This window comes from Tachyglossus aculeatus, unplaced genomic scaffold, assembly GCF_015852505.1.
Source record: "Tachyglossus aculeatus isolate mTacAcu1 unplaced genomic scaffold, mTacAcu1.pri scaffold_146_arrow_ctg1, whole genome shotgun sequence".
Lineage (NCBI taxonomy): Eukaryota > Metazoa > Chordata > Mammalia > Monotremata > Tachyglossidae > Tachyglossus > Tachyglossus aculeatus.
In genome coordinates this window covers 402,381-416,114 of record NW_024044870.1, presented here as the reverse complement: position 1 = coordinate 416,114, position 13,734 = coordinate 402,381, and the positions used below count along the sequence as shown (strand labels likewise).

At 52.8% G+C, this 13,734-nt stretch overlaps 1 protein-coding gene across 1 annotated transcript in view; it reads left to right on the top strand.

The window, feature by feature from the left end:
- Positions 1-6,637, top strand: part of LOC119923131 (platelet-derived growth factor receptor alpha-like) — a 41,518-nt gene extending 34,881 nt beyond the window's left edge. The window contains exons 20-30 of the mRNA XM_038742659.1: positions 257-384; positions 596-622; positions 733-855; positions 1,542-1,592; positions 1,695-1,762; positions 1,942-2,391; positions 2,719-2,824; positions 3,148-3,418; positions 5,398-5,512; positions 5,642-5,770; positions 6,565-6,637. Coding sequence (XP_038598587.1) covers positions 257-384; positions 596-622; positions 733-855; positions 1,542-1,592; positions 1,695-1,762; positions 1,942-2,391; positions 2,719-2,824; positions 3,148-3,418; positions 5,398-5,512; positions 5,642-5,770; positions 6,565-6,637 — 1,541 coding nt within the window. The remainder of the gene's footprint in view (positions 1-256; positions 385-595; positions 623-732; positions 856-1,541; positions 1,593-1,694; positions 1,763-1,941; positions 2,392-2,718; positions 2,825-3,147; positions 3,419-5,397; positions 5,513-5,641; positions 5,771-6,564) is intronic.
- The last annotated feature ends 7,097 nt before the right edge of the window (positions 6,638-13,734 follow it).

The window sequence follows — 13,734 nt, the reverse complement described above, 5'->3', positions numbered from 1 at the left end:
AGAATGAGGCAAGGAGTAGAGAGCTGGAGACTGTGGGCTAGTAGTGGCCTTTTTCTCCTGGGGCTGGGGAGGGCGGTCTCGACGACAGGAGGATTCTGCAGTCATGGTGGGGCCCGGTGCCCGGAATTGGGGCAGGAGACCCTTTCCGGGGGCTTCTCGTGGGGGGCCCGCCCGGCCCTCCAGGTTGGCAATGCTCTGTCATGGGGGGAACGCATCTGGATTCCTGACATCCTCTCTCTGCCCTCCCCTCACCCAGGACCACTGGCAAAACCTGAAGTCCTGGACCTCCTGTCAGATGACGGTTCAGAAGGCTTTGGCGTGCTGGAACTGCTGAGCTTTTCCTACCAGGTGTCCCGCGGGATGGAGTTCTTGGCTTCGAGAAACGTGCGTGTCTCTGGGAGGGTGCAGTGGGGTGTGCAGTGCGGGGATGGGGGTGGAGGCTCGGGGGTCCCTGTCCAGGTGTCATGTTTCTGGTGGAAATGGGCACTTCTGGAGTGGGCATGGGCCTCTCCCCCACCAAAGTCTAGATTCCTCCTCTTGACTCCAGACACATGTAGGCCCTTCGCCCACCATGTACTCAGACATCTCCTTGCAGCATTTCAATACTTCTACCCCGACCCTGGTGAGCTGGGCAGAGGGAAGAGCCCCGGGTCCATGGTAAGCGACTGGCCTCCGAGGACTGGGGAGGCTGTGGCCCCCACGATGACCGCGCCCCTCTCCCCCTCCCCAAAGTGCATCCATCGGGACCTGGCCGCACGGAACGTCCTGCTGACCCGAGGGAAGATCGTGAAGATCGGCGACTTTGGGCTGGCGAGGAATCTCAAGCAAAACTCCAGCTACATGGCTAAGAGCTGCGTACGTAGAGCTCAGGCCTAGCCCGCAGGGTCCAGGGGTGGCCATAAGCATGAGTTTTGTGGGCTGGGGGGAGGCTGCCTAGCTCGTGGAGCTTCAAGATGCTGGAGGGGAGGGGAGGGGACGGGCCGAGGGCAGAGAATTGTCCAGTCAATCGGTCAGTCAGGTAGTTGCAGAGAAGCAGCGTGGCTCAGTGGAAAGAGCCAGGCTTTGGAGTCAGCGGTCCTGGGTTCAAATCCCAGCTCTGCCAACTGTCAGCTGTGTGACTTTGGGCAAGTCACTTAACTTCTCTGTGCCTCAGTTACCTCATCCGTAAAGTGGGGATTAAGACTGTGAGCCCCCCGTGGGACAACCTGATCACCTTGTAACCTCCCCAGAGTTTAGAACAGCGCTTTGCACATAGTAAGTGCTTAATAAATGCCATTATTATTATTACGTGGAACAGGGATTATGTCCAATATCATAGTTCAGATCCACCCTGGTGCTTAGAACAGTGCTTGACATATAGTAAGCCCTTAAGAAATACCAGTTATTATTATTATTATTAATATTATTACTATTATTTGAGCCAGAGAAAGAGTTCAACAAGTACCGTAATTATTGTTAGTCCTGTTATTATTATTCCTGGGGGCGGCAGGGGTGGTGTTGGTTTTGAGTCCTTTCTGTATGCCGCCTCCTCCTCCATACAGCAGATGTTCCTGCCCGTAAAGTGGATGGCCCCGGAGAGCATCTTCGACAACGTGTAGTACTAGCAGAGTGATGTCTGGTCTTATGGGGTCCTGCTGTGGGAGATCTTCTCTCTTGGTACGTCCCTCTCAACCCCCCTGCCCTGCCCCCGGCAGCCCCCCGCTGGCCTGCCGGAAGGGACTGGTCACCAGCTTCCCTCCTGGATACCCACCCTCATGCTGTGGTTAGGCACGCACCTCTTTCTCTTCATCTCTGCCTCTCCCTCCAGTGACCCAGCACAGACCCCTAATTCTCCCCTCTCCACCCCCGACTCTCCCTCCGGTGACCTCCTGTCACCCCCCACCCAGTCAACCCAGCATGGACCCCTGACTCTCCCCTTTCCACCCCTGACTCTCCCTCCAGTGCCCCAGCGCGGATCCAGCACGAACTCCTCGTCTGTGGCTCTGTCCAATCTCCTCCATCCCTGTTGGCGTTTCAGGCTGAGCAGCTTTTTGGGGAAGGGAGTCCCGTGCTCACCCCCTTTCCTTGTGTCGCCCTTTGGCCTTGCCAGCTTCTCATTCTTGTGAGAGTCCCTTACCCCGACGCCAAGGTGTCTGGGGACCACAAATTCCCCATCCGCCCTGCCCACCTCTCCACGGCTGTGGAACTGGCAATCCGGTCTCCCGAGTGCTGGCTAAGTCACCGAAGGCCGGACCCTCCGAGGCCGCGAGGGCACACCGCGGTTGACGCAAATGGTACCGCTCTGTCCGCAGGGAGCACACCCTACCCGGGCATAACGGTCAACGCCACATTTTATGAGAAGATCAAGAGCGGCTATCGAATGCCCAAGCCGGAACACGCCACCAGCGAGGTGTAAGTCATTGGTTCTGATCCCGGCTCCGCCGCTTTTCAGCTGGGTGACCTTGGGCAAATCGCTTCACTTCTCTCTGCCTCAGTTCCCTCATCTGTAAAATGGGGACTGAGACTGTGAGCTCCACATGGGACAGGGACTATGTCCAACCAAATTTTGCTTGTTTCCACCCCAGAGCTTAGTACAGTGCCTGGCATGTAGTAAACGTTTAACAAATACCTCAATTATTATTATTATTATTATTATTATTAGTGTTATAATTATTGTCTTCTCCCCCCAACGCCTGCATGCTCCCCTCCCTGGCCCATCCCCTTCCCCTCCCTCTCCAGATATGACATCATGCTCAAGTGCTGGAACAAGGAACCCGAGAAGAGACCATCCTTCTACGAGCTGAGCGAGACAGTGGAGAGCATGCTGCCCAGCCACTACAAGGAGGTTCGCCCACTGTGGGCTGGCGCTGCAGGGGCGGAGGGGCCGGGCTGCGGAGTTCCAGAGGGATCCGGGCTGCTGGGAATCCCGGGCTCACTGGATGACCCTAGGCAACTCCCTTCACTTCTCTGGGCCTCAGTTTCCTCCTCCACAAAGCGGGGCTTAAGATCCCTGCTCTCTCTCCCTCCGCGACCAGCCTGGCACTTAGCACAACGCTCGGCACCCAGTGGGTACTTAGTAAACCCCGTCGTTGCTCTCACCGTTACTCCGAAGCCCAACATAGCCCGGGCTTCAGCCCATAGTAATCAGGGCCCGCTGTGTATCCCTAGAGGTACGAGAAAATCCAACAGGACTTCCTGAAGAGTGACCACTCGGCCGTGGCCCCGACAAGAGGTGAGAGGGTCAAGCCACACGTGGGTGACACCTGTGAGAACGAGGAGTGGGAGGACAGCTTGGACAGGCGGAGACTCAGCTGCGCCGACAGTGACTACGTCAACCCCCTATTGGACTCCGACACCAGTGAGGAGGACGACCTCAGCAAGAGTAACAGGTACAGGTACCTGCTCCCCGGCCACCCCCTCCACACCCCCCAGCTCCATGGTCCTAACCATCTTCTCGCCCACTATGTGGTGCTCGCTGACCTGTCATCCCCCACACCTCACACAGACCGGGCAGACACAGTCAAGCCTACAGATTGGAGGTTTGGGAGATTTTGCCCAAATGTAAGCTCCTTGTGGGCAGGGAGTGTGTCTACCAACTCCCTGTTATATTGTACTCTCCCAACCACTTAGTACAATGCTGTGCATAGAGCAAGCACTCAGTGTACCACTGACTGACGGACTGACTGGGAACCCCTTGCCCTGATGCTGAGTTTTCTGAGGACCACAAATTCCCCATCTGCCCTGCCCACCATTCCAAGGCAGTGGAATTCCCGAGCTCTGGCTAAGTCACCTCGGGCGAGCCATCTGCTGGGTACGGCGCTTTGCACATGGTAAGCACTCAAAAAAAAATCCCATTGTTTAATTGACCCCGGTAACTGGGGAAGAGCTGGGGAGGTATTCCTACCCGATTGGTTGGGATTGGCCCTTTATAGGGTCTGGACTTCAGATAACTGCCAGCCTCCCCTCCCTCTCCCCTAGGCTCTGTACTAGAAGCCTGCTGTATGCAGAGCACTGTCCCGGGACTATACTGGGTGCAGAGTAGCATACTGGGTGCCTGTTGTGTGCAGATCAATCCAACAGTCATACTTATTGATCGCTTACTGTGTGCAGAGCACTGTACTTAGCACTTGGGAAAGTAGGATATAACAGACACATTCACTGCCCCCAACGAGCTTACATTCATTCATTCAATCGTATTCATTGGGCACTTACTGTGTGCAGAGCATTGTACAAAGAACTTGGGAAAGTAGGATAACAGACACATTCCCTGTCCCCAACGAGCTTACATTCATTCGTATTTATTGAGCGCTTACTGTGTGCTGAGCACTGTACTAAGTGCTTGGGAAGTACAAATCGGCAACATAATAATAATAATAATAATGGTATTTATTAAGCACTTACTATGTGCCAAGCACTGTTCTAAGCACTGGGGAGGTTACATGGTCATCAGGTTGTCCCACGTAGGGCTCACAGCCCTAATCCCCATTTTACAGATGAGGTAACTGAGGCCCAGAGAAGTTGTGACTTACCCAATGTCACACAGCGGACAATTGGCGGAGCTGGGATTTGAACCCATGACCTCTGACTCCAAAGCCCATGCACTTTCCACTGAGCCACGCTGCTTCTCAGCGCATGTAGAGACATGTAGAGAACATGTAGAGACGGTCCCTACCCAACAACGGGCTCACGGTCCAGGAGGGGGAGAGAGACAAAAAAAAAAGCAAAATTAATAGGTGTCAATACCATCAGAATAAATAGAATTTACAGTGTAGTGGGGTATGCAGACATGAGTATAAATGAATTATGGATTTGTACGTAAATGCTGTAGGGCTCAGGGAGGGTCTAAATCAAAGGGTAAAGGTGATGCAGAGGGAGGGTGAGTAGTGTATTGGGTGCTTGCTGTGTGCAGAGTACTGTATTGGGCACCTAGTGTAGGCAAAGCATTACAGAAGGTGCTTGGGAGACAGACAGAAATAAGAGCTGCAGTTCCCACTGTTGAGAAACCCAGTCTAATGAGGGTGACAAATCAACATAAAATGATGCCTAGACGCATAGTCGGAAGGGTATGAGGGGGTTTGGGAGTGGTAAAGCCAAGCGATAGATTGCTCACAGGAACAAATCCATCTATGGAAGCTGTTCTGCTTCTACCCAGCTCTACTGAAAGGTTGGCGAGGAAGGCAGGGAGGAGGGGGAAGGAGAATGTTTTGTGGGTTTCAGTCCCCGAGCCCCTGTGCTAGGAGCCGTTGCTTCCCATTGTGCCAGTGTCAGAGGCACTGGCACTGTCCGCTGAGGATATGTGCCTCCCCCTGAGGAGCCAACCTCAGAGGCTACCCCGGGCACCGGTCCCCGGGGGCCCGCAGGGTGGTATGGCTCAGTGCGGGAGGATGGGAACGGGCCCTGCTCCTCCCGCCCGCCCAGGGGCAGCTTTGCAGGGTCTGGTCTTCCAGGAGGAGTGGGAAGGCGGTGAGCGGAGCATGTCGGGCTGGAAGGTCGGTCCCCCCGATGCCCCTGGGGCCGTGGTGCCATTCCGGCGGTCTGGGTCCCCTTATCCGCTTCTTGAGGGGATGCCTCTACCCCCTAGAGTGGGGGCCCTGGACTTCCGCCCTGCTGCTGCCCCCCCCCCCGACTCCCCGACTCCACGGCCCCTCTGTTCGCTCCCCAGCTCCCCTATGTTTGAAGATAGCGGCGCCGAGACGGTTTCCACCAGCTGGTTCTACACCCAGGTAGAGAACAAGACCGGCGAGGACATCGACCCGGCGGACAATGACGCTGACAGGAATCGTTGGAGCAGGTGGAGGGCAGCCTCCCATAGTCCCCCCAACCTCCCTAGTCCGGGATGCATCCGTGTCCCCCCCGCCCCTCCCCATCTTGCCGAAAACCACTTTATTGCAATTATGAAGCCCTAAGGAGCCTCTGGCCTTTACCAAAAGAGGTGAGTGGCCCCGACGGACCCCCGGGACCCTGGGACTGGGCTCGCCGGGCCCAAGTGGACATTTCTAGTGTGCACGTCTCAGCAGGGAGGAGGGGGAGAATCTCAGCAGCATCTGTGGCTGCCTGGAAATTCCCCACCCTTGGCCCAAGGCCTCCCTGTCCCTTTGCTGCAGATGCCACCCCCCACTGCCCCCTGTAATTATGTAAATAGTTGTCCACCCCAGGACGCCATCCACTGCTCTACCCACCCTGGACCGGAGAAGGGACCGCTCCGGACGCCTGTGGAGTTCTCCTCCTGGAGACCCGGGCTCAGCTCAAGATCCAAAACCACTTGTGACAATCCCAGGCACCAGGGCAATAGCATCCTCCTTTGTTAACATTCACGGGATGCAGAAGGCCAATGGGATATTCACAGGATGGACAGGAGCCCTCCCTGAATGGATTTCTGCTAGCGTTGAGCCTAGTTGAGTTAGTCGGTGTACTAACTGTGTATAATACTACTACTACTACTGTCTTCAATAGTTCTATGTGTGGAGCTTGTGACACGTTGTCCTCGAGCCAAAGCACAATCCCACACGGGGACTCAGGAGGGGCCGGGTTTTTACCATTCGAAGCATCGAACCGGAAGTCTTTCTGAGGGGTTGGGTCCCATAGGGTCGCGGCCACAGCTGAGACGAGAATGGAGCAGAGAGCAGAGCTCATCGTCGCAGCTTCTAGCGAAATCTGAGGAGAAAGTCCTCTGGCCGGGAGCCTAAAGCGGGGAGGCCTGAGGGGGCTGCACCTTGCAGGCACCCCCTTTTCTGTGCCCCCTGTGGGGTAGGTCCCCCGATCTGAGTGGGGCAGGGTTTCTCCTGCCCTCTGTAGTCGATGGGGAGCATCGTATTTGGAGGTGCCCCGAACCGGCCCAGCTGATGCTGCCAAAAGTCCAAGCAGTGACTCCGTTCCTCTAGAGCCATAACAACGGAGGCGGTAGGTTCCTTGGCAGCATCAGACACCCCTCCCCGCCTAAACTGGCCCGGGTTTCACCCCAAGCCCATGCAGCCCCGACACCTCTGTGCCCACCTCCCGCTCCAGGCCCCCAGGCCAGCCTAGACCTTGGGAAAGTGACCAGGGGCCAGAGCGGAGAAAGAATCTCCAGCTTGGCCCTGGATCAGGCCCGATCGGGTCACACTTGACCTCTGAAGCCCAGGCACCAGCCAACCCTTGGTTTCTGTCCATTCCCCACTGCCCTGAGGAAGCCACATGATTTCTCGTGGGTCCATAGGGCAGGAGGTGGGGAGGTCAGCTTTCCCTCCAAGGGGTTCCTGGGTTCAGCCCCGAATGGGCAGCGGGAGCCTCCAGGAAGAGCCAGCTCAGCTTCCACTTTTGCATTCCTTCTGGGCAGGCATGCTCCAGAAGGGCCAGAAACAGCCCCCCGACGCTGCTGCTACTATGTCCCCACCCTGGACCTTGTACGGGAGGAGCCAAGGGTGCGGAGGCCACTAAGGTTCACTCAGGACCCGGCCCAGCCCGATGGTCCCACCTGTGAAACCGAGCGCAGGGCGTCTCCCCTACTGCAGCCCAAACAATTCCTACCTCATTCTGGCTTCCTGCCTCATTCCGGGCACACCCCACTCTCCGCCCCCAGGTCCAGGCTTAGTTGGGGCAGGTTCCTCGGAGGAGACCTCTGTGTCCACGCGATTCTCGTTGTGCCCTTGGATCGTCCCTGCCCTCCTCTGTCCATCACGACAATCAAAGTCCCCTCCCGCTGGGAGATGGCTTTCCTCCTGTCCCCACTCCACATTTACTTAGGAACGTGGCGTGTCTGCTTGGGAAGACCGCCCCGGCTTTGCCCAGAGGGCTAGTCGATAATGGTGATGTTATACATCGGTGTGGGGTAGACAATAAGGGTGATGTTATACATCGGTGTGTGTATATTTAGTTCTAGATAGGCAACTAGAATACTGCCAAAACATTTATGACAAGCTGTGTCACTGCCTTTTGTTTATAATTTTTTTTTTTGGACTGTGATAGTCCCCTACAGGCACGTATAACTGTTGCACTTTCGAAAGGTCCTAAAGGACTGTTTGAGGATAATAAAAGTTGAAGTGTTTCTCGGCGTGCTGAATGTGTGAGGGGTGCCCGGTGAGGGGTGACGGTAGGGGTGGGACTGGGGAATGAAATGGTCAGGCCCCTGTGGGGGGATTTTATTTCCAAGCCCGTTAAGTGGAGGTCTTTATCCTTCGATAAATGACGTATGATTTAAAGCGTGGCTGGTTGTTGGTTAGTTAGAAGTGGATGGTCTGGGGGCAGAGGAGCCCAGCTGCTCGTGGGGCTGGGGGCTGTACAGGATGTCGACAGCCAGGCTGGCTCGGGAAACACCCCAAATTTCCCCCTCTCTACCTCTAGACTGGAATCTCCTCCGACACAGGGATTCTAGCTACCGATTCTATAGTACTAGACTCTGCTGAGCGTCGAGTACAGCCCCTTGCATGCAGTCAGCAATCAAATACCGCTGATGGATTGACAGGAAGGTAACATCAGGTGGGTAAACTCTGCCTATGGGAAGCAGCATGGCTTAGTGATTAGAGTGCAGGCCTGGGAGCCTGAAGGACCTGGGTTCCAATTGTGGCTCTGCCACTTCTGTGTGACTTTGGGCAAGTCACTTCACTTTTCTGGGCCTCAGTTACCTCATCTATAAAATGGGGATTAAGACCGTGAGCCCCATGTGGGACAGGGACTGGTCCAACCTGATTAGCTTTTGTCTACCCCAGCGCTTAGAACATGCTTGCCACATAGTAAGCGCTTTACAAATACCATCATTAGTATTAGGGGTGGGGGGAAAAGGTCATTTGAGCCTTCTGTCCCCAGCCTCGAGGCCCTCCCTAAGGGGGCCGGAACTTGGCTCCAATCAAAGAAAGAGTCCCAAAGTGGTGTTTGTGGTTTGAAAATTGTTCCACAGTAGCAGCGGTGATCTTGTTGGGCTGTGGTGGGGGGTCAAGGAGGAGCAGAATAAGGCAGCACAGTGCCAGTATCACCAGCACTGTACTGCAGCGTGGCTCAGTGGAAAGAGCCCGGGCTTGGGATTCTGAGGTCATGGGTTCTAATTCTGGCTCCACCGCTTGTCAGCTGTGTGACTTTGGGAAAGTCACTTAACTTCCCTGTGCCTCGGTTACCTCATCTGTAAAATGGGGATTAAGACTGCGAGCCCCACGTGGGACAACCTGATCACCTTGTATCCTCCCCAGCGCTTAGAACAGTGCATTGCACATAGTAAGCGCTTAACAAATGCCATTATTATTATTGTTATTACTGGAACCTGTCTGCAAGAGCACTGGAGTGGGCAACCGCTGTGTGCAGAGCACAGTGTGAGCACCAATTGTGTGTGGAGAATTGTAGTAAGGGCCTAACGTGAGGAGCACTGTGCTCGGTGCCTTCTGTGTATGGAGCACTGTACTGGGTGACTACTGAGAAGCAGCATGGAATACTGGATAAAGCATGGGTCTGGGCATTAGAAGGTCCTGGGTTCTAATCCTGGCTCCGCCATTTGTCTTCTTTGTGACCTTGGGCAAGTCACTTCACTTCTCTGTGCCTCAGTTACCTCATCTGTAAAATGGGGATTGAGCCTTGGAGCCCCACATGGGACAGGAACTGTGTCCAACCCGATTTGCTTGTACCTACCCTAGAGCTTAGTACAGTCCCTGGCACATAGTAAGCGCTCAACGAATCCCATAATCATGGTTATTTTTATTGCCATGTGCCCAGTGCTGCACTGGGTGCCTTTTGGGTGTACTGGGCATTTTGGGAAGCCTAAAAGAAGTAAGAGACATGGTCCCTGCCCTTCTAATGGAGGAGAGAGAGTGGATCCAAATGGTTAAGGAAGCCAGAACAACCAATGTGTGAGCAATTTTAATATTGGACCCCAGGGAATAAACAAAGAAATAAAACCCTGAATACTAAGGGTGGCTATGTAGGAGGTGCTGAGGATGGGGATGACTGGGGCTGGAAGACGTGATCTGGGGCTGGGGCTTGGTGCAGCGGGGCTGGGGCAGCAGAGCCGAGATGTTTCAGGAGGGCCGGGATTGGTGGTGACCCACCCACGTGCCCACGGCGCTCATGTTCATATCCATATACCCTGCTCCTTTCCCTACTTCTAATTTATTTTAATGTCTGTCTCCCCTAATAGACTGTACGCACCTTGAGGGCAGGGAATGTGTCTACCAGCACTGTAATAATAATAATAATGATTATGATGGTGTCTGTTAAGTGCTTACTATGTGTCAAGCACTGTTCTAAGTGCTGGGGCAGATACCAGCTAATCAGGTTGAACATAGTCCCCGTCTAAACAAGGGGATCCCAGCCTTGAGCCCCATTTCATAGAATAGGTCACCGAGGCACAAAGAAGCATACTGACTTGTCCAAGGTCACACAGTGGGCAAGTGGTGGAGTTGGGATTAGAACCCAGGTCCTTCCGACTCCCAGGCCTGTGCTCTAGCCACTAGGTCATGCTGCTTCCAATGGTATTGTTCTCCCCCAAGCACTTAGTACAGTGCTCTGCACACACAAATTGCTCAATAAATATCATTGGCTGATTAATGGGGTGGACCAGGTTGCCAGGGGCCAGTGTGCCCACAGCTAGCAGTGGTGCTGTGGGTTTCCTGGGGCCTGGCACCCAGCCCTGCCATCTCCCCTACACTCTTCAGGTCTCTCAGGAAAGATAATAATAATAATAATAATGGCATTTATTAAGCGCTTACTATGTGCAAAGCACTGTTCTAAGCGCTGGGGAGGTTACAAGGTGATCAGGTTGTCCCACGGGGGGCTCACAGTCTTAATCCCCATTTTACAGATGAGGTAACTGAGGCACAGAGAAGTTAAGTGACTTGCCCAAAGTCACACAGCTGACAATTGGAGGAGTTGGAGTTCGAACCCACGACCTCTGACTCCAAAGCCCCGTGCTCTTTCCACTGAGCCACGCTGCTTCTCGATCTTTTGGATGTAACAATGACAGTAATTTGGATTTCTGAATCCCACTCACATCAGTCGTTGAGGGTGGGGAATGTGTCTGTTTCTTGTTCTGTTGGCCTCTCCCAGGTGCTTAGTACATTGCTCTGCACACAGTAAGCATCCAATAAATACCACTGGATGAATGAATCAATCAATCAGTGGTCTCATTTTTATCCTCTCAACATCCGTCTGGCCTGAAACTCCCCACCACGACTTGGAGCTGTAGCGGAAGAGCGGAGGCGGGGGATGCTTGGACTCAACACAACTGGCACGGAGAACCGTGCAATAATAATAGTAACAGAATAGCACAGTGCTCACCATACAATACTACTACTAATAATGATAATAATACTTGGGGCATCTGTTAAACCCTTACTATGTGTCAAGCACTGGTGTAGTGGATAGAGCACAGGCCTGGGAATCAGAAGGACCAGGGTTCTAATCCCTGCTCTCCCACTTACCTGCTGGGTGACCTTGGGTAAATCACTAAACTTCTTTGGGCCTCAGTTACCTCATCTGTAAAATGGGGATTGAGATTGGGAGCCCCAAGTGGGACAGGGATTGTGTTCAACCGGATTTGCTTGAATCCACCTCAGTGCTTAGTACAGTGCCTGGTACATAGTAAGTGCCTAACCAATATTGTTATTATTATTATTATTATTATTATTATATGAGCTGGAGAAGATACGAGATACTCAAGTTAGACTCGGTCCCTGTCCCACACAGGGCTCCCAATCTAAGTAGGAGGGAGAACTGAATTTCTAGTTTACACATTAAGTGACTTACCCAAGGTCACAAAGGAGGCATGTAGCAGAGCTGGGGTTAGAACCTAGGTCCTCTCACTACCAGGCCCCTGCTCCTTCTACTAGGCCACATTGCTTCTCACCACGGCACATGTGTTTGGAGTAGATACAAAATAATCGGGTCGGACACAGCCCCTCTCTCACACGGAGCTCACAGACCAAGAACTGGGCCCACTCTTCTGATAACATGAATCTGTCCTGACAGAGCACACCATCACCATCATGAATTGATTGATGAATTTATTGATTGATTGATGAATGGTATCTACTGGGCGCTAACTATGTGCAGAGCACTGAACTAAACACTTGGGAAAGTACAATTCCACGTACATGGCAGACATTCATTCAATCGTATTTATTGAGCATTTACTGTGTGCAGAGCACTGTACTAAGCGCTTGGGAAGTACAAGTTGGCAACATATAGAGACGGTCCCTACCCAACAGTGGGCTCACAGTCTAGAAGACATGTTCCCTGCCCACAACGAGCCTATAGTCTAGAGAAGCTGGCAGGTGTAAATCAGCCCTAGAAGATCCAGTGAAAGTAGACGTGGTTGTGTGCCAGTGTTTTGCACTGGGTGAGGTGATTTAGCTGCAATGCTGCCCAGACTCGTCCTCAACCTCCTGTACTGAACTGGTCAGGACTTTGTATATCTTTTGTGCTTTGGCAACACTACAGTATTTAAATTAATTTAATTTAATTGGGGCAGCCCGGCATAGTGAATAGCACACAGGTCTGGGAGTCCGAAGGTCATGGATTCTAATCACGGCCCTGACACTTGCCTGCTTTGTGACCTTGGGCAAGTCACTTCACTTCTCTGTGCCTTAGTTACCTCCTCTGGAAAAAGATTGAGATCGTGAGCCCCACATGGGACAGATACTGTGTCCAGCTTGATTTGCTCGTATCCACTCCAGCACTGTGTTAAGTGCTTACTATATGCCAGGTACCATACTAATAACATTATCGTTATTATTATTATTATAGAAGCAGCGTGGCTCAGTGGAAAGAGCCCGGGATTTGGAGGCAGAGGTCATGGGTTCAAATCCCAGCTCCGCCACGTGTGAGCTGTATGACCTTGGGCAAGTCACTTCATTTCTATGGGCCTCAGTTCCCTCATCTGTAAAATGGGGATTAAGACTGTGAGCCCTACGTGGGGCAACCTGATCACCTTGTATCCCCCCAGCGCTTAGAACAGCGCTTAACAAATACCATTATTATTATTATTATTATTATTATTATTATTTTATCGTTATTAATAGTATAAAACAGCAATGAAGAGCCAGGGTGCTACGCATTCCTCGGGTACTAAGAATGGCATTTGTTGAGCACTCACTAGGTGCCAAGCACTGTGCAAAGGTAGGGGTCAATACAAGAGAATCTAATTGGACCCTATCAGGGTCCCAAATAGGGCTCATAGTCAAAGAGGCGGGGAGAGCAGGTATCTCAATTCCATTGTACCATTGGCTTTAAAGCTCTGCATAACTTTGCCCTCTCCTACCTCACCTCCCTTCTCTCCTATATCCCAGTCCCCACACTCTACTCCTCCGCTGCTAACCTTCTCACTGGGCCTCGATATTGCCTGTCTCGCTGCTGACCCCTGGCCCACGCCCTACCTCGGGCCTGGAATGCCCTCCACCCTCAAATCTGCCAGACAATCACTCTCCCCCTACTTCAAAGCCCTACCGAAGGTGCACCTCCTCCAAGAGCCCTTCCCAGACTAAGCTCCACATTTCCTCAGTTCCCACTCCTTTCGCCCCCTCCCCCGCGCCCTACCTCCTTCCCCTCCCCACAGCACTTGTATCTATTTGTTCATATTTATTGCCCTATTTATTTTGCTTGTATATATTTACTACTATATTTTATTAATGTGCATATAAATAGAATTCTACTTATCATGATGGTTTTGACACCTGTCCATATGTTTTGTTTTGTTGTCTATCTCCTCCTTCTAGACTGTGAGCCCATTGTTGGATAGCGACCGTCTCTATATGTTGCCGACTTGTACTTCCTAAGCGCTTAGCACAGTGCTCTGCACAC